This window comes from Pseudorasbora parva, chromosome 5 (genome assembly GCF_024679245.1).
Source record: "Pseudorasbora parva isolate DD20220531a chromosome 5, ASM2467924v1, whole genome shotgun sequence".
In the NCBI taxonomy this organism is placed as follows: Eukaryota; Metazoa; Chordata; class Actinopteri; order Cypriniformes; family Gobionidae; genus Pseudorasbora; species Pseudorasbora parva.
This window is the reverse complement of record NC_090176.1, coordinates 36,794,306-36,813,897: the sequence shown is the minus strand read 5'-3', so window position 1 is coordinate 36,813,897 and position 19,592 is coordinate 36,794,306. Positions and strand designations below refer to the sequence as shown.

Below are 19,592 nucleotides of genomic sequence, written 5' to 3'. Positions count from 1 at the left end.
GGGCAGAAAGTGCTATAATCAGAAATTATATATATTTTTAGCAAAGTAAGAACTAATACAACAACTAAGAAACAAATGTGTAGGTTACAAAGATGCACAAGTCAGGATTAGTGTAAAAATTTGCGTTAAACGCACAGCTTGTGCAGTGATGGCGCGCAGCATTCTAAACAGAAACGCTCTGTGTCAAGAGCTGCTCGCGTGAACACTGCACTTTGCTTAATTAAATATCTTTGAATCGTTTCGTTTTTCTATACATTTCAAGCTTTCTATACGCATATTTGTCATGTCTGTGAGGCAAGTAGCCTGCTGAGTTTCGGTTTATTTATGAGACACGTGCTCCAGTTCATGAGCAATGAAAGCAATCACTCCCACGACTTCTTGTCGCAATTATAGTCTGCTATTTGCTTTTTATTTATTAAATCCGGGCAATTGGCCTAATAAACCTTTTTTTTTAAATTAAGATACAATTTAAACAAAACGAAAGAAACACTTTCTACAAAACAAAACTTAAAGCTACACTGTGTGATATTTTCCTCCATCTAGTGGTGATAAGGTATATGACCATCCAGTGAATAATAGTTTCTGTTCCTCTCAATTCTGATTTCGTTTTAACTCCTACGGTGGCCGATTTAGTCCAAGATTAACTTGGAAACCCCCCTCTTCACATTTGACACGGTGCCATCGAGTGTTAAAACACGAAAAGCGAAGCTTGAATTTATGGGTATGTCCCTCTTTGGCTAATGTACTTTCAAGATGGAGGGCCAACATGGCGACTGGCATTCAAACCCCTCACCCGTATGTATTTTCAATGGCATATTATAAACTTACGAGAATACTTTATTACTTGAAAGAAGTAAGTAAATATACATTAATGAGCACATATATTTTTGAAAGAACTATGTGTTTTTAGCTAAGAATAAACTAAAAAAGTTACACAGTGTAGCTTTAATATTAAACTAAATATAACCACCAAAATCATTTCTGACCCACTCGCATTTTTTCACTTATCATAATCAGATGAAATGTAAAAATAATATTATAATATTTAAACATAAATATGAAGGAAAAAACACATTGTTTAATGGCTACAACAAAGTAAGCTACAGATAAATGTCTGAGCTGGATTTGAGCAAACATCAGTTTACTGGTGAGCGGATCATGAGCGTGCGCGCCTGCGGATTATTGAGCGGAGTCAAGTCAACTTTATTTATATAGCACTTTGACAAAGACAATTGTTTCAAAGCAGCTTCAAAGTGTTAAACAGGAAAATATTGCAACAAAATTTGATTCGGCTGTACAGTCTCTGTGGAGAAAACAGCGATGTTATCAACTCATTTAAGTTTATTAATGTTAGTTTTAACATGAGTCTCTCCAGTCTGCTTCGCTGCACTTTGCTCATTACAGGCTCGTTCTCGTCAGAACGCACACGTATTAAAAAATGGCTGAGTTTAAATTGGGCTCGGGCTCATAATTACAGATAATGTGTTGGGCCGGGCCGGGCTCGGACTCAACGTGTACAGGCTTGGGTAGGGTCAGGCTTGATTTTTTGAGCCCGATCTAACCTCTACCCTGAACTGACAGGGGATCTTAAGCTCATTAAATATGCAAATCTTATCCAAACCTAGCCGTGGGCGTTTACTTCCTAGTCTCCAGTGCTTGCACGCCCATCAAAACCCAGCGTTTTGGAGAGAGCCTCAAAACCAGTGTAGAAAATAGCCTATTACTTATTAGTTATTATGTTTTTGAATGTAAAAACCACACAGACATCATTAGTTGACCTCAGACAACAGTATAATTTTTTTTAAAAAGCCAGTTCATGACACCTTTAAGGAATCCCCGACCTCCAACCACTTAAAATTTTAAACTCGAGTTAATGTATTTTTTTTGTGTGCGTGTACAGGTGGCAAAACCTTGTACTGCTCAGATTAAGGGAAGTATTTTTTAAAAATAAATAAAACAAATATTTTACCCCTATTTGTCCTGAAGGTCTGTTGAGGGTTAAATCACCTTTCTTTCTCATTCTGACATGAAGTTTGGATTTCAGGAGATTGCCTTGACCAAGACCACACCCCTAAATGCATTGAAGCAACTGCCATGTGATTGGTTGATTAGATAATTACATTAATGAGAAATTTAACAGGTTTTCCTAATAATCCTTTAGGCGAGTGTGTGTAGAGGTAGCATTTCAATACATCAAAGTAGATTAAGAAAATTAATCTAGGATATGTGTCCTACATTCTATCTAGTGCATTGCAATTGGCACAACGGTGCATTTTTTTGCCACTACTTAGCTTTTAGAGTCTGAAACGCTAAAGTCAACTTTATTTTGGTGCATGACCGCGTCAGGGATATTGTTTAGATGCCACGGCTGTTAAGGCATGCATACAATGATGTAAGGATGGCTAATCCAACTCATGTAACTGCTAATTCGAATGTAGCATCGTTCACTCACCTACTGCACTGATGCTCCTGTCCAGACGTGCTGCTGCTGCTGACTGCCTTATCCATTATGACGCCAACATCATGACCAACAGTCAGTCAAAAATAAACGAAATAACCGAGTGCCTGAAGCAGACTAGAGCAGAGCAGACCAGACCAGATTAGAGGACAACCAGCAGCGGCTGCAGTGCACGTCGAGATGGTTTGCTAACACTTGATCAAGCATCAGCATTTCCGCCCCAGTTGTAAACAGGAGGGGGAAAACGGTGATAATGGTCATTATTTCACGTGGTCACATATTGCGCATAAATATAAAATAATAAGAAATAATTCCTTTGAATTTTGGCTCCGTTAACATTTTTCTTACGTTGTATCGAAGGATGTTCATGTTGTTTTACCCTCAAGAGGTCGCATTTGTCGGCTGCATACGTCATTGAGGCTGCTCTGTATTTATGATGCCTTCACGTGCTATCGGGGTTATCGTAAATAGTTCCTTAGTTGAGATGGGACATGAACATCGACATCAAAATTTGAATGTAATGAGCTCGTAATCACGCACGACTTCAGAAATGGGAAGTAGGACATTTCCTGGTAGGCAGCATAAAACATCAGGTTTGTTTGGACAGCACTCCAAAATATGCTGCCTTCTCGTGCTATCGGAAATCTTATAATTCTCACTTCTGAGCTCATCGTATTCAACAATGGGACTGCCTGTGCAATTTTTACGTAGGAAACGATACGGTGCGTCTAGATTTCTAGGCTACGTAAAGGCAGCATTATTCCCAAATTCGTCCTTTTTTTCACAATTTTGCACGAGCTAATCCATAGATTAATTTCTGGTGGTGGGATTCATCTGTATTTTACTTTATCTACTATATATCCAAAAACAATACAGGCGTTGCTTGGTCATATTAAAGAATGTAAAAAATAAAAATAAAAATCAACATAATGCTGCTCTGCAGTAATTGTTAAAATGTGCCGACGTCACTACGATGACGATTCAGACAGAGTGACACGCGTCATAATCATGGGTCATAACCTATAAAATGTCTCTCTATCCAAACCTATGATCCAAACTCATCTTCACGCGTGGTGTTAACCATTCTCTTTTATTTACATGATGAGAAATGTTGTGGAGTTATTTTACTACAGTTCTGTAGGAGGCTGATTATTATTTATGACCACAGGCATTGTTTTACTATGTGGAATGGTTGTAAATGTAATCACGAAATCCGCATTTCCATGTATCAATAGCTGTGTCTCATTTCGTTAAATTTAGAAGGCTGCGTCCTGCGGATGACACATCCTGTAGGATGCAGCAGAGCCATAGAAAAAGAGAGTAGAGCCATAGAAGAGAGTTCCCAGCAAACACGTTTACGCTGTGGCAACGTCTGTGGCACGTTGCATTTCTACTATGGCAACGTCGCATGTCTATGGCAAGCCGTTTTAGCATTAAATACACCTTCGCATACTAGTCATAAATCAGTTTTGACTAGTCATAATTCCAGTTCCAGATATCTTCTCTGCAATTTTGACTAGTCGATATTGCAATTAAGATATCTACAATGTGATTGTGACTAGTCATAATATGGATTGAAGATATCTACAATGTTAATTTGACTAGTCATAATATACATTCAAGATATCTATAATGCTATTTTGACTAGTCACATTCTTCCATTGACTTCCATTGGAAAATATTTCCAGATATCTTCAAATGAGTTTTGACTAGTAGAAATTGTAATTAAAGATATCTATAATTGATTTAATACTAGGCATAATTCTAATTAGAGATATCTCAAATTACAATTGCACTAGTCATAATTAAATTAGAGATATCTCTAACTGAATTATTACTAGTAAAAATTATAATTAGAGATATCTCTAACTAGTTTTTGACTAGTCATAATCACATTTAAGATATCTTTAATTCATCAAATTTAAAGATATCTAAAATACATTTGTAGATATCTGCAAATAATTTATTACTAGTCAAATTTTAATTGAAGATATCTTGAAATGGATTTTTGTCTAGGCAAAACTTAATACGAGATATCTTGAATTGGAATTCTTCCTAGTCGAAACTCATTTAAAGATATCTGCAATTTAATTATAGATATCTCTGTCTGATTTTTATGGCAAGCCGTTTTAGCATTAAATACACCTTCGCATACTAGTCATAAATCAGTTTTGACTAGTCATAATTCCAGTTCCAGATATCTACAATGTGATTGTGACTAGTCATAATATGGATTGAAGATATCTACAATGTTAATTCGACTAGTCATAATATACATTCAAGATATCTATAATGCTATTTTGACTAGTCACATTCTTCCATTGACTTCCATTGGAAAATATTTCCAGATATCTTCAAATGAGTTTTGACTAGTAGAAATTGTAATTAAAGATATCTTTAATTGATTTAATACTAGGCATAATTCTAATTAGAGATATCTCAAATTACAATTGCACTAGTAAAAATTATAATTAGAGATATCTCTAACTGGTTTTTGACTAGTCATAATCACATTTAAGATATCTTTAATTCATCAAATTTAAAGATATCTAAAATACATTTGTAGATATCTGCAAATAATTTATTACTAGTCAAATTATAATTGAAGATATCTTGAATTGGATTTTTGTCTAGGCAAAACTTAATACGAGATATCTTGAATTGGAATTCTTCCTAGTCAAAACTCATTTAAAGATATCTGCAATTTAATTATAGATATCTCTGTCTGATTTTTGACTAGACAGATCTTTCTTTGGAGATATCTGCAATTAGCTTTGTGACTAGGAAGAATATAAATGTAGATATCTGGAATTAACATTTTGACTAGTCAAAACTCCTTTATAGATATCTTAAACATGCATGCAAATATGCCTTAGCTAAGCCACACCTTAAACATTTTATTAACCAATCCTACCGCGGAAACCGTTGTCATCTGCCATTTTGTTTAAGAATTGTATAATAAAAGTCCTGCGTCTTTGGTCATTTTAAGCTGATTTATATAGAAGGAAATCAAACGAATGAAAATAAAAAATGTACCTGGGACATGTGTAAAAGTGACATATAATATGCTGAGAAGATCAAGAAGGTTGTTGTCTAATTCTAGGCTATATATTAAAGTAATAAACAATGTTGAGATGTGCATGTTGTGGATTCAATTGTGTTAGTTTTCATTCCCGAACGAACACATTTAAAGCTAAGCATTTTGCCTTATTTCTGGTGCAACATTACATATGTTATAATTTTAAAATAACTTTTCAACGCACTGGCGCTCACTCAACACAGCAGAATATCCCATCGCAGATCTTTTGCTATAATACAACACACCACTCCCACCTTGTGGATTATTACCTTTATGACACGAGTAAACACAACGCAATGTACTAATCAATATAATCAGTAGCTACATCATGTCAATGTTATTTAAACATTTATTAACCTGTAATCTTTTTTTAAATCATTCTTAAATGTTTTTGACTGGGTCTGCTGGAGACATTTAATCATATGCATCCAAATGTTGTCACTCGTCGATTATTGGTGGACAATGTCCTCACGTCACAACCCTACACAACAGCGCAGATTTGACTAGGAGCAGGTACAATTCAGATATCTTAAAATAGAGTTGTGACTAGTCGAAACTGAATTAGAGATATCTCTAATTACCTTTGCGTATGTGTGACGCGTCTATTGAAGATATCTCTAACCTCATTACAGATATCTTTAATAGAGTTTTGACTAGTCGAAATGTATTTAGAGATATCTCGAATCAGATTTCTTACTAGTGCAATTATAATTGCAGATATCTCTAATTGTCATTTTGACTAGTCGAATTATAATTATCACTAGTCAAAATACAATTGTTACTATCTTTAAATATATTTATAGATAGTCAGACAAAGGTTTAAATGTTAAAATGGCTTGCGATAGATTTTTGACTAGACAGATCTTTCTTTGGAGATATCTGCAATTAGCTTTGTGACTAGGAAGAATATAAATGTAGATATCTGGAATTAACATTCTGACTAGTCAAAACTCATTTATAGATATCTTAAACATGCATGCAAATATGCCTTAGCTAAGCCACACCTTAAACATTTTATTAACCAATCCTACCCCAGAAACCGTTGTCATCTGCCATTTTGTTTAAGAATTGTATAATAAAAGTCCTGCGTCTTTGGTTATTTTAAGCTCCTTTATAGAGAAGGAAATCAAACGTATGAAAATAAAAACGTAGCTGGGACATGTGTAAACGTGACATATAATATGCTGAGAAGATCAAAAAAGTTGTTGTCTTATTCTAGGCTATATATTAAAGTAATAAATAATGTTGAGATGTGCATGCTGTGGATTAAATTGTGTTAGTTTTTATTCCCAAACGAACACATTTAAAGCTAAGCATTTGGCCTTATTTCTGGTGCAACATTACATATGTTATAATTTTAAAATAACTTTTCAACACAGCAGAATATCACATCGCAGATCTTTTGCTAAAATACAACACACCACTCCCACCTTGTGGATTATTACCTTTATGACACGAGTAAACACAACGCAATATATTAATCAATGTAATCAGTTACATCAGGTCAATGTTATTTAAACATGTATTAACCTGTAATCGTTTTAAAATCATTCTTAAATGTTTTTGACTGGGTCTGCTGGAGACATTTAATCATATGCATCCAAATGTTGTCACTCGTCGATTATTGGTGGAAAATGTCCTCACGTCACAACCCTACACAACAGCGCAGATTTGACTAGGTATCGCAAGCCATTTTAACATTTAAACCTTTGTCTGACTATCTATAAATATATTTAAAGATAGTAACAATTGTATTTTGACTAGTGATAATTGTAATTCGACTAGTCAAAATGACAATTAGAGATATCTGCAATTATAATTGCACTAGTAAGAAATCTGATTCGAGATATCTCTAAATACATTTCGACTAGTCAAAACTCTATTAAAGATATCTGTAATGAGGTTAGAGATATCTTCAATAGACGCGTCACACATACGCAAAGGTAATTAGAGATATCTCTAATTCAATTTCGACTAGTCACAACTCTATTTTAAGATATCTGAATTGTACCTGCTCCTAGTCAAATCTGCGCTGTTGTGTAGGGTTGTGACGTGAGGAAATTTTCCACCAATAATCGACGAGTGACAACATTTGGATGCATATGATTAAATGTCTCCAGCAGACCCAGTCAAAAACATTTAAGAATGATTTTAAAAAGATTACAGGTTAATACATGTTTAAATAACATTGACCTGATGTAGATACTGATTACATTGATTAGTATATTGCGTTGTGTTTACTCGTGTCATAAAGGTAATAATCCACAAGGTGGGAGTGGTGTGTTGTATTATAGCAAAAGATCTGCGATGTGATATTCTGCTGTGTTGAGTGATGAGCGCCAGTGCGTTGAAAAGTTATTTTAAAATTATAACATATATAATGTTGCACCAGAAATAAGGCCAAATGCTTAGCTTTAAATGTGTTCGTTTGGGAATAAAATCTAACACAATTTAATCCACAGCATGCACAGCTCAACCTTGTTTATTACTTTAATATATAGCCTAGAATTAGACAACAACCTTCTTGATCTTCTCAGCATATTATATGTCACTTTTACACATGTCCAAGGTACATTTTTTATTTTCATACGTTTGATTTCCTTCTATATAAATGAGCTTAAAATGACCAAAGACGCAGGACTTTTATTTTACAATTCTTAAACAAAATGGCAGATGACAACGGTTTCCACGGTAGGATTGGTTAATAAAATGTTTAAGGTGTGGCTTAGCTAAGGCATATTTGCATGCATGTTTAAGATATCTATAAATGAGTTTTGACTAGTCAGAATGTTAATTCCAGATATCTACATTTATATTCTTCCTAGTCACAAAGCTAATTGCAGATATCTCCAAAGAAAGATCGTTCTAGTCAAAAATCAGACAGAGATATCTATAATTAAATTGCAGATATCTTTAAATGAGTTTTGACTAGGAAGAATTCCAATTCAAGATATCTTCAATTATAATTTGACTAGTAATAAATTATTTGCAGATATCTACAAATGTATTTTAGATATCTTTAAATTTGATGAATTAAAGATATCTTAAATGTGATTATGACTAGTCAAAAACCAGTTAGAGATATCTCTAATTATAATTTTTACTAGTAATAATTCAGTTAGAGATATCTCTAATTTAATTATGACTAGTGCAATTGTAATTTGAGATATCTCTAATTAGAATTATGCCTAGTATTAAATCAATTATAGATATCTTTAATTACAATTTCTACTAGTCAAAACTCATTTGAAGATATCTGGAAATATTTTCCAATGGAAGTCAATGGAAGAATGTGACTAGTCAAAATAGCATTATAGATATCTTGAATGTATATTATGACTAGTCAAATTAACATTGTAGATATCTTCAATCCATATTATGACTAGTCACAATCACATTGTAGATATCTTAATTGCAATATCGACTAGTCAAAATTGCAGAGGAGATATCTGGAACTGGAATTATGACTAGTCAAAACTGATTTATGACTAGTATGCGAAGGTGTATTTAATGCTAAAACGGCTTGCCATAGTCTAGGAGCAGGTACAATTCAGATATCTTAAAATAGAGTTGTGACTAGTCGAAATTGAATTAGAGATATCTCTAATTACCTTTGCGTATGTGTGACGTGTCTATTGAAGATATCTCTAACCTCATTACAGATATCTTTAATAGAGTTTTGACTAGTCGAAATGTATTTAGAGATATCTCGAATCAGATTTCTTACTAGTGCAATTATAATTGCAGATATCTCTAATTGTCATTTTGACTAGTCGAATTATAATTATCACTAGTCAAAATACAATTGTTACTATCTTTAAATATAATTATAGATAGTCAGAAAAAGGTTTAAATGCTAAAATGGCTTGCGATACATGTCAACGTGCTCGCAACATTGTAACAACGTAGAATTGTAAGACGCGACGGGGCTGTAGCAACGTTGTTGCGCAACATTCAGCAACTTCAAGACGACATTCTGACAACATTTTTTTAATGCTATATTCACCATTCCCCATAGTGGTTCATTTTTAATTTCAGTTATTATACTTTTTATATGCCTATTGTTTATCCTATTATTTATGGGCCTAACAGTAAATTCATTATAATCAACACCTGCAACACACTTTTGAAGAATAAAAATTACATACAAGTTTATTCAACTAATTCAACTTTATTATAACAGCATGTGGTAAGCGACCATACAGATACATTTTTTAAAAATAAATAAAATAGAATAAACAAATATTTAGTTTAAGTATATTACATCAAACACAAAAAAAGCAAAGATAGGCCTAGGTCAGAACATTTAAGAGCAAAACCGGGTTTTGTAGATGGCAGAAAATCGTATTCGAAAGCCTGCTGATGAGGTCGGTAAGCGGAATCATGTCCAGGAAATATCAACAAATCCAAAGGAGAAATGCAAGTCCAGAAACCAGCAGGTATGAGATGTTGAACAATTTATTTACGGTAAGGATCTGAGTAAATCTGGTAGCCTAACGTTAAAAGAAATAGCGTTATGATGGTTATACACAAAATCGCAACTCCATGAATAATATGATTTGTCCGTTTATTTTATTTAAAAAAAAAATGTAGTTTGTAAAATAAAGAACGAATGAATGTCACGTAGACACGGAAATTGTAGCTTGTTTGAATATTTACATATCAGCTAAGGTAAATTAAAAGCAATACTCACGGATCCGCGTATCAACTTATTATAATAACCTATAGATATAGCCTACTCGTTGAAGAATGAGACGGTTCAACTGTCAGTTGAAATTTAAAAGGCTGATATTCACGCTTCAGGACAGTGATGACGAGTATAGGTCGCCCAGTGGTTGTCCAGATACCTTGGCACAACTTTAAGCAATGGTCCGGACGGTGGTTCAATGTCAACGTTGTGACAACACTGTAACAACCTTCACCACACAACGTATTATAGCAACCCTTTGGCCATGTTGTGTCAACGTTGTTAGAAGGTTGAGTACGTTGTGCCAACGTTGTGTGTTTGCTGGGTTACGACACTCTTTGATCTCGCCACTACGGTGTCACGTGGTTCATAGAGCGCTCAATAGTTCCAAACAACTCCGCGCTGTCGATCCAGTTGAATGGGATTAAGCAGGAAAGACAGTAGATTCACTATATTTGCAGCAATTTCTGTAAAATATTAACACAATATGTGCATCGACTTCGACTAGGCTTTACAGTAGCAGTTTATTCACAACGTTAAAGGGATCCCCTGGTGTTGAGACTTGTATGGCTTAATATAACATAAATGATGTCTCTTACTGAATTATGTAGTAGAAAACCCATGAAAGATCTACGTTATTTAAAAAATCGATTTTATATTTGGACCATGGGCGGCGCCATTTTGTTTGCGTTCTAGGTTAATGACGTAGGTTGAACTCCTCAATCAGCTGGCGTTACCCGTAGCTATTTTTACCACAACGCAACTCGAAAATTGTTTCAGAGTTAAACAAAACCAATGAATTGCTTTGTAATTGTACTTAAAACACACTCAAACATACATGTGCACACAAACTCACCTACACAAGTCACAAACAGATCGGCGGGCGCGCACACACATCTGACTGCTCTGCCTCAATCGAGATGTTGGGCTGCTCAGTCTCCATGACAGGGGCTGAATCCGAAATCGACCCCCTATACCCTGAAATAGGGCATTATTTGAAGGGACGGCCATTTGTAGTGTTGTCCGACATCATAGTGGACATGTTCGAGTGCAGTCAGTCTCACGTTGCACCGCAGTGTACAGACGATTTACAACAGCTGTCAGACTTCACGCACCCAAATGTGGACACAAACTCTCTCGCTCACACAGACTCACACACACCCCAACAGATCGGCGCGAACACACACACATATGAGGCGCGAACAGATCGTCGCGAACACACACGTACTGCGTGCGCGCATACATCACTATTCCCTGTGTTGATAGATAGACTGTTGATATGCAGTAGATTAACTGTAATGCCTAATGTATCCAGCAGAGGGAAATATCTAGGTAGGATGATGGGATAAGTTAACGTGAGGAAGAGAGGCAGGATGTTTTGGTGATGATGCATGGGATTGGTTTGTGCATTAAAGTTTGAGCACGCTCAGTGAATTAACCTCAATCTATAAACTTTCACTTTTAAGACACAAATTACTTTCGCTACTTTTGTTCACTAATACAACTTGAAGGAGTGAATGAAGACGATCGAGTGCGTGAAGTCGGACAGCTGTTGTGTGTAATCGGCTGTACACTCGTTATTGCGGTGAACGTGAGACTGAATGACTGCACTCGAACATGTCCACTATAGTGTCGGACAACACTACAAATGGCCGTCCCTTCAAATAATGCCCTATTTCAAGGTATAGGGGGTCGATTTCGGATTCAGCCCCTGTCGTGGAGACTGAGCAGCCCAACATCTCGATTGAGACAGCACTGTGTGTGTGCGCGCCCGCCGATCTGTTTGTGACTTGTGTAGGTGAGTTTGTGTGCACATGTATGTTTGAGTGTGTTTTAAGTACAATTACAAAGCAATTCATTGGTTTTGTTTAACTCTGAAACAATTTTCGAGTTGCGTTGTGGTAAAAATAGCTACGGGTAATGCCAGCTGATTGAGGAGTTCAACCAATCTACGTCATCAACCTAGAACACAAACAAAATGGCGCCGCCCATGGTCCAAATATAAAATCGATTTTTTTAAAATAACATGGGTTCTTTCATGGGTTTTCTACTACATAATTCAGTAAGAGACATCATTTATGTTATATTAAGCCATACAAGTCTCATCAAATCACTAATATAACACGTCTATTTTTATATCTATTTTTGTTACTTTATTTGTACCTAAGTGTTAAAATAGGCTAATTAACATCACAAAGTCTAATGAAATCAAAAACATCTGACTAAAATCCCCAATAGGCTAAATGAGTGATATGGTTATATTATTTGGGTCACGCGAGTAGCTACATCGATCAAAACAAGTTGTATACACTCTCAAAACGATGAATGAATTTAGTGCAAGTTTACGTCTTCTCATCTTCTCTCTCATTACCTACAAATCCTCTCATAAGCAAATGATTTAAATAGATTTAGCCTATTGGGGATTTTAGTCAGATGTTTTTGATTTCATTAGACTTTGTGATGTTAATTAGCCTATTTTAACACTTAGGTACAAATAAAGTAACAAAAATAGATATAAAAATAGACGTGTTATATTAGTGATTTGATCATCTATAGCTAAAATTCACTCAAAAGAAAATAAATGGTAAACTGCTAGACTAACTAAAAATTGTCACTGCACTAATTGCTGCTTCACTCTTCATTTGTAAGTTGCTTTGGATAAAATGTAATTGTACATGTATAAAATATTAACTGCAATGTTACAGTATAAAAATATAAAGATCAGTGTCTTTTAATGTAGATATTTTTGCATATTCTAAATGTTATACTAAGCTTGTATTTTCTACAACGGAAGTAACTTGACATAGGCCTATAGTTGTTATGTACAATGACTAATAATGTAAATGTGCATTTTCTGTACTACATTTTGTAAATTTAACAGAAATTGGCTGTAAAGGTTGCTATTTATGAACAAGTAGGTCTACTTAATTTAGAGGTTGAAGTTGTGAGTGGTTCTTTTAAAATAAAGATACAGTAAATATGCAAACATGTTTTTGAATTGATGTGCTTACTGCATTTTTATAAATAATATCTTAGTTATTGTAGTACATGGAAAACCTATATTTTAAAAGTGAATTACTGTGGACAGAGCAGGTTTGTAAAATAAATTTGATTGAAAATGTGTTGCTTTATGTGTAATTCGACATAATTGATTCGTTTTTCCACAGTTTAATAAATTATAATTAATGTCAATATAGTTAATTTTTTTTACAGTGTAGTTGAACATATAGGTGCATATATACACACATATATAAGCATATATAGTGTCGTAACTCTCTTTTTCAACGGTGTAGTAGGATGCAGTATACGGAGTGTCCTCAAACAGAATTAAACGAGACGTCCTTCGTAGGACACACAGGCAGCAGGAAGTATCACGTTGCTATGCCAACAAGTTCAGCCTCGTTGCGCTCCCGCTCTCACGCCAGTTATATGAATGAAAATTATTTATTACTCGAAAATGACTATGAAATGTTTCTTGTCTTGACAGCAATGTACTGTTCAAAACGTTTAAAATGCACTAAAGCGTTGTAATCCTGTTTATCACAACTATCTGTTTGAGGTTATAGAGCTTAAAAAACAACAACAAAAAAGCTTGAACTACTTAATTTAAACACCACACCTACGCTCGCATGTATATCTGGCGGTGGTGCCGTTTTTTCATATAATATAAAAAAAAAATGACGGTTGTTAACGGAGACGCAAAGAATTGTGGGTCATCTCCACCCGTGAAGGATACTCCTCATGCACACTCCGAATTCCTGTGAAAGAAGGACGCATTCGGAGGTCGCATTTGGAGTGTTCTGCTCACTTTTTTGAAAAGAGACGGCCTTATGACGTATGCACCCTTTGAATGCGACCTCCGGAGGACGCGGCCTTCTGAAATAAGACAGCTATTTTCATTCTACTGAACACAATGCAGTTTATTGTAACACCACACGGGGTCAGCAGTGTACTGTCACAAAAAGATATACTTCCTGCTACAAACATCTCAAGTAGTATGCAAGAATGCTACCAAATGTGGCCTTACCACATGGTTGATTCAGGGAGTGATTAAATTATCATTTCATCAGTTTTTAACCCAAAAATTATTGACAAAATTGACAGACTGCAGCTTTAAAATAAATGTGGCTTTCTGATGAAATTAGGTGAAAAATCAGTTGATAATCCCTCCAGTTAATTTGTCGTTGGAAATTGTATGTTCAGGCTGCATGCTTTTTATTTTAGGATTTATGTGCTCTGGTTGTATGCTGCATATTCTGGCAAAATTTAGTACCATATGTGTTTCGTGCATACACTTTATATACCTTATTTATAATGCAAGACTGGTAAATAACTAGATTAATGCACATGTGAACATGTAACACCACAAAAGATTGTAAGAGCAAGGCGCATTTAGTAAATTGACTTTAATGTTACTTTATTTATGTGGATTAAAAATCTCCAATATTACAATACAGTCCAGTTTATATTTTGTAACGTATGGGTTTTGACAAACTATTTCATTTTATGGATATGTGGAATCAAATAATAAAAAAACTACAAAATATTAATTACAGCTATTAATAATAAATATTTCCTAAGAAATACAAATAATAGACTTTTCTAAAATGTATTGGGAGACATTCTGTTAATAGTATGACACAGGCTGAATGAAGAAATTCACTCAATAGTAAGAGTCATGATGGTAACAAGTATGTTGGATGAAAAAGCACCTTTATCAAGATGCATAAAAAAAAGAAAAGAGCAGTTTACTCATATGAAAATGTAACATTTTGTGCGTTTTTAACAACCGTAATAATTGTTGCTATAGGTAATAGTGGCACAGGACAAGGACCTGAACTCTAAAACAATCTATTGATCTCTGTTCAAGAAGAAAGTGTCTGGAGGCTGTACTGGATGACTGATGATAAAGGGGAAGTTTCTGGGGTACCAGTCGAGGAGAGTCCCTTTGGGTCCTCTGGATGTACTTTACACAGTACTGATATCAAGCCTGTGCTTCCTTCTCCTTTGCCTTCTGCTCCCTGTTATACCTGTGGGGATTAAACAGCTCATATATTGAAAATCCCCCACCTTAGGTCACATACCTATATTGTACAATATGCTGGAAGACCCTGTCTGCTTTATTGCTATTATTGACAATTTTGTTAAACGGTTGATAACCAAAGAAATAAAAATCTGAGTTCACACACACCATATAAAATGTGGGAAGAATTTTTTTTTTTAAAGACAACAGCAACAAAGCCCATTGAATTTAGAGAAGTGGAAAATGGGCAGATACATCGATACTCGAAACCACAATAAGCAATGCAGTGATTGGCTGGCGGCAAGGCAGCAATGTAATGACATCAAATAGTTAAAGACAACAGGCGAAAAACATTACTAATTTCAGGACCTTTATAAGGAAACAGCCAAGGGACCAAAACAACATAAACGTTATAATAGATAACTTATATGTTCACTGTTTTTTTTTTAAACCATGATTTCCAATTATTTATATTCCCATTTTCTAGTATTTGTACATTGTAAATTTTTACAATGTTGTAATTAGCAATTAATTTGATTTTATATTTGAAGCAGATTTGTTACATGACAGCATTAAATAAAGTTTCTTAATGGTCAAGATCAAGTTATCTGCATCTCCTGTGCTGCAACAAGCCACTCCCATAAAATCTGTCACCAGTCAAATTACTGCACGGCTCTAATTTTAACAATACAATTATAAAAGTAATTATTCCATCACAAATAAATATCTCAAATCAAGTGGCTGTCTAGTGTCTATAATATTATAGACTACACAACATTATAATATTATTATTGCCCTGGTTCAGTAAGTCTTGTAATAAAGTAATCAAGTAATAAAGTAATCTTGTAATAAAGTAGCAGCGGCTGGGACTGATTTGATTTTAAGTATCAATGCCACTTAAAAAGATGCAATCTAACCCTATTTACTTGAAAAAGCCCTGCTCACAAGCAGGTTTAAGCTTACTGACATGTTGCTATGACAGCAAGTCCAGGATGAAGGTCAAAGAACCAAACAATCCGAGATCATGATAAATCGCCAAACAATCAAATCCAGCTAAATGAGTTAGCGACGTACAAAAAATGTATCTCAGATCTGGTTTATATGTAGCTGTTGTGAATGACATCAGCTGGCTACTATGAAAGACAGTCGAAAACCCAGAACATTTCCCTTTTCCCTAATTCCCCATTTAGGTGATTGTTATGGTCTAAGCCCATTGGGTATTGCATTTGTGTTTTGTGCGTGTCTGTTTCTGTGCTCTGATTTGTTTTCTTTCTCTTCTGAGTGTTGTCAGGCTCCGCCCCTGTGCCCCATTGCTCTAATGACTCCTGGAGTATATAAGACGAGAGGCACACAGCAGTGAATCTTGTGCACATCGTGATGCCCTATTAGCAACTGAAGACAAGCTATGTTCTGTTGATTTTTTTCTGTTAAGTATATTTTGGTTTCAGTATAGTTGTTTTAAGTGCTTTTTTCATCTGTTGCTTTTTGTTACACTGCCCTTTGCCTCACATGTCCTTTTATGTTGCTTACCCCTTTCCCAAAGAGCACTGATTTTACATTTTACACTACTGAATGTATTCTGTAGGTGAATGAGTGTACTCACTGCCATATTCTGTAGAGCTGTGATCCCCCTGCACCTCCAACAAAGAAGTTTACAGCAAACAGATTCCAGTTCTTGGGTATAATAACCAGGGAATACCTGGACCAAATAAGACCTGAAAAACAGAGAGTAAGGGAGATTTGGAACTTCAAAATGTGCATATTTATAAAAAGAGATGTGATATATACCAGTGGCTGTCAGCACAGCAGATTGGGAGGTACTAAGTTTTTCTGCTGGACGTGCCATGTCTGCTAAGCCAGCTAAGACCAGACCCTGTGTAAAAACACAAAAAAGTGAAGAAAAAGGAAAGTATCCAAAGAATCTCCAGATACTGTATGATGTTAATGTTATTCTTACCCATTTAAACATTGGTGCCCAGAAAAACACAGTCTTTGGACCTAAATAAAGAGCAAATCAATTAAGTTAAACATGGTTCACCGGTCAAATGTTCACAGAGAATGCGTGTAATTGTGACAGGTTTTTTTCTTTATTTACAGAACACAAAAGTCGAGGAAGGGGCAGGGATACTTGAACCTGCATTCCTGTGGCTCTTTTCATGTGTACCACAAAGCTCAAACTTAAATTGATTTTCAATAAGTGCAATGTACAATGGATGATGGTGAAATTGTGGACCATTATCTGTAAAACACTGAATATTTGAACATTCAGTAAGACATTAATCAGCTTACATTGCCATCAGTGATCTACATATCACAACAGATTTGTTTTAGAACATTGAAAACATTTTTTTTTTCTTCATTTAATAAAAGATCGGTTATCTCTAGTGCTTAATATGACACTCTCCTTCTGGCAAAGGTGAAGCTAAGGTCAAAATCTGCTGTGCTATATGCAAACACGGTAATTTTGTTTAATCTTTTTTTAGTTTCTTTCTTGTCAGGCAACCTCTGTTTATCAACATGCATGTCATTTGATCTCTTTATTCTACCATTAAAAACTAGAAGAACTATAAACACTGACTCTCTTAAGAGAAATCATGCAAGGTTATTATAACAAAAATTATATTAAGTTATTCAGTAACAGAATACATTACTGAGAAAGATTTCTGTTTGTAAAAAGCACTTTGCACGAATACAGTACACTTCGGTGATCTGTGATATTTTTGAGCTTTATAAGCTTTTGACATTTTTCATTACATGTAAAATTAAAATCAAACATGCACAATTAATGTCATAATACTAATACTTAATGGAATTGCTGGAAAAGTACAATCACACAAGGATTATAAACTGTATCATGTCTTTAAATTGAAAACAAATAAAAATAATTAAAACAAAGTGTAATATTTTTCACTTCAATATGCAGTAATACTTGTGTTTACATGCAAATTTTAGCCCCCATTTGTATCCATGATTGATGCAAAACACACACAAAACAAGTAACTTATCCCGAGATCAGAGCTGCAGATAACAAAATAATGAGGAATTTGGAAATTATTTTTACTCTGATTTACAATACACCATGGTTTCCATTAAGAAATAATAATAAAAAAAAACCTTTTCTACATATTATACAGCGGCTATTACTATAAAATAAATTGTCCTATAAAACACACGTGTAGCGCCTAATATAATCAACACTGTTTATATCGAAAACCTGAGATTTACTCTAGGCTACATCTACATCAAAGAAGACTAATTATGTTCTATCCGTGTACCAAGCTAATTATTACCTTTATTTTAAATATGACCAGTAAGACAAAAACACCTGCTCAGGTAGCAGTCTCTATTGCTGCACCGCCGCTTGCTTCAAGAGGTTAACAGGATCAGTGTCAGTGACAAAAAAGCTGTCACACTAACAGCATTTGTGTTACCTGCAGGGTGGTTATAAAAAGGTCTCAGTTTAGCTGGCAGCAAATGCTCGATCCTGCCGAGGATTCTGTGGTAAGAAGCTCTCAGCCCCACCATAGCCATGGTGACTTCTAAATAAGCTAAATGCTACCACTTGCACGCACGAAAATACAGCGTGTGACGTGCAAAGCACTCTACTGCTATTGACCCGTGGTATTTCCAAAAGGCAAGAGCCCGTAGTCAAGAAAACAAGACCTTAGGACGAGCATAAAGTACAAAGTCTTCGTTATTGTCCTACTCTCGACCTTGCTAAGGCAGTTTACTGGTATGTTGTCAGCCGGGACGCGTCGCAAAGCTATTTGCGTCATGACGTGACTGAACCTCTGAAGTATAGGATTGGTTGCTATGGTCACGCCTCTTTGTGTGATTGCCTGCAAGGCGTTCGCGCCCTCTTAAAAGGCGGGACCTTTGAGAAGGCCAAGTTGAAAGAAAGCTCTAACGAGGAAGTTGATTTAGCAGAGTAGGCTACTGGGTGCAGAAGTAATGATCACATATCGAAATGAATATTTCACGAAGTAAGGAAGAGGTTAATGCCAATATCAGAACAACTTTAACAATTTTAAAAGGGCAAAGGCAAGAACTTTTGAATGTGGAAGCAACAGGAATTAAGGCATTTTTTATTTTCAAATTCAAGTAGCCTATGGGGTGAAAGAGGGAATCTCTGAAGTAGAAGAGAAGACAGTTATTACCAGACTTCGCCTTGGGCACACAGCTACATTTTTCAGCCCTTTTTTTAATTTTTGTTTTAAGAACGAACAAACATGAGTCTAGGAATTATTTATATGCATCAGCAGAAATTGTGCAGCATGTAGCCTACTTGTACTGCTTATGAAAATGAAAAGGTATTTCTTAAGGAAATATTAAAGGCACAATATGC

The 19,592-nt window shown here is 35.1% G+C and overlaps 2 protein-coding genes across 5 annotated transcripts in view; both read right to left on the bottom strand.

Annotated features, from left to right (window-relative positions):
• Window positions 1-11,210, bottom strand: part of nxpe3 (neurexophilin and PC-esterase domain family, member 3) — a 28,204-nt gene extending 16,994 nt beyond the window's left edge. Inside the window, exons 1-2 of one of the 4 annotated variants that reach the window (XM_067444142.1) lie at window positions 2,807-3,244; window positions 2,453-2,652 (exon numbers count right to left, since the gene is read on the bottom strand). The gene's annotated coding sequence lies outside the window, so the exon portion shown is untranslated. Of the gene's footprint in view, window positions 1-2,452; window positions 3,245-11,080 lie in introns of those variants that run through there. The other 3 variants (XM_067444143.1, XM_067444146.1, XM_067444140.1) reach the window with 3 other exon arrangements.
• A 3,405-nt stretch (window positions 11,211-14,615) lies between these two features.
• Window positions 14,616-19,017, bottom strand: mpc2b (mitochondrial pyruvate carrier 2b). The gene is made up of 5 exons (XM_067444147.1): window positions 18,679-19,017; window positions 17,205-17,245; window positions 17,036-17,120; window positions 16,851-16,962; window positions 14,616-15,254 (listed from the first exon to the last, which is right to left on the bottom strand). The coding sequence occupies exons 1-5, from the start codon at window positions 18,776-18,778 to the stop codon at window positions 15,209-15,211; spliced, it is 384 nt and encodes a 127-aa protein (XP_067300248.1). The 5' UTR covers window positions 18,779-19,017; the 3' UTR covers window positions 14,616-15,208.
• Between the last annotated feature and the right edge of the window lie 575 nt (window positions 19,018-19,592).

What these genes read in the sequence shown, in the direction of transcription:
- mpc2b (XM_067444147.1), bottom strand. Translation starts at nt 18,778, where the DNA reads ATGGCTATGGTGGGGCTGAGAGCTTCTTACCACAGAATCCTCGGCAGG. An exon ending in GGGCACCAATGTTTAAATGG is followed by an intron (nt 17,121 to 17,204) that starts GTAAGAATAACA and finishes GTTTTTACACAG; the next exon opens with GGTCTGGTCTTAGCTGGCTT. An exon ending in TGCTGTGCTGACAGCCACTG is followed by an intron (nt 16,963 to 17,035) that starts GTATATATCACA and finishes TCTGTTTTTCAG; the next exon opens with GTCTTATTTGGTCCAGGTAT.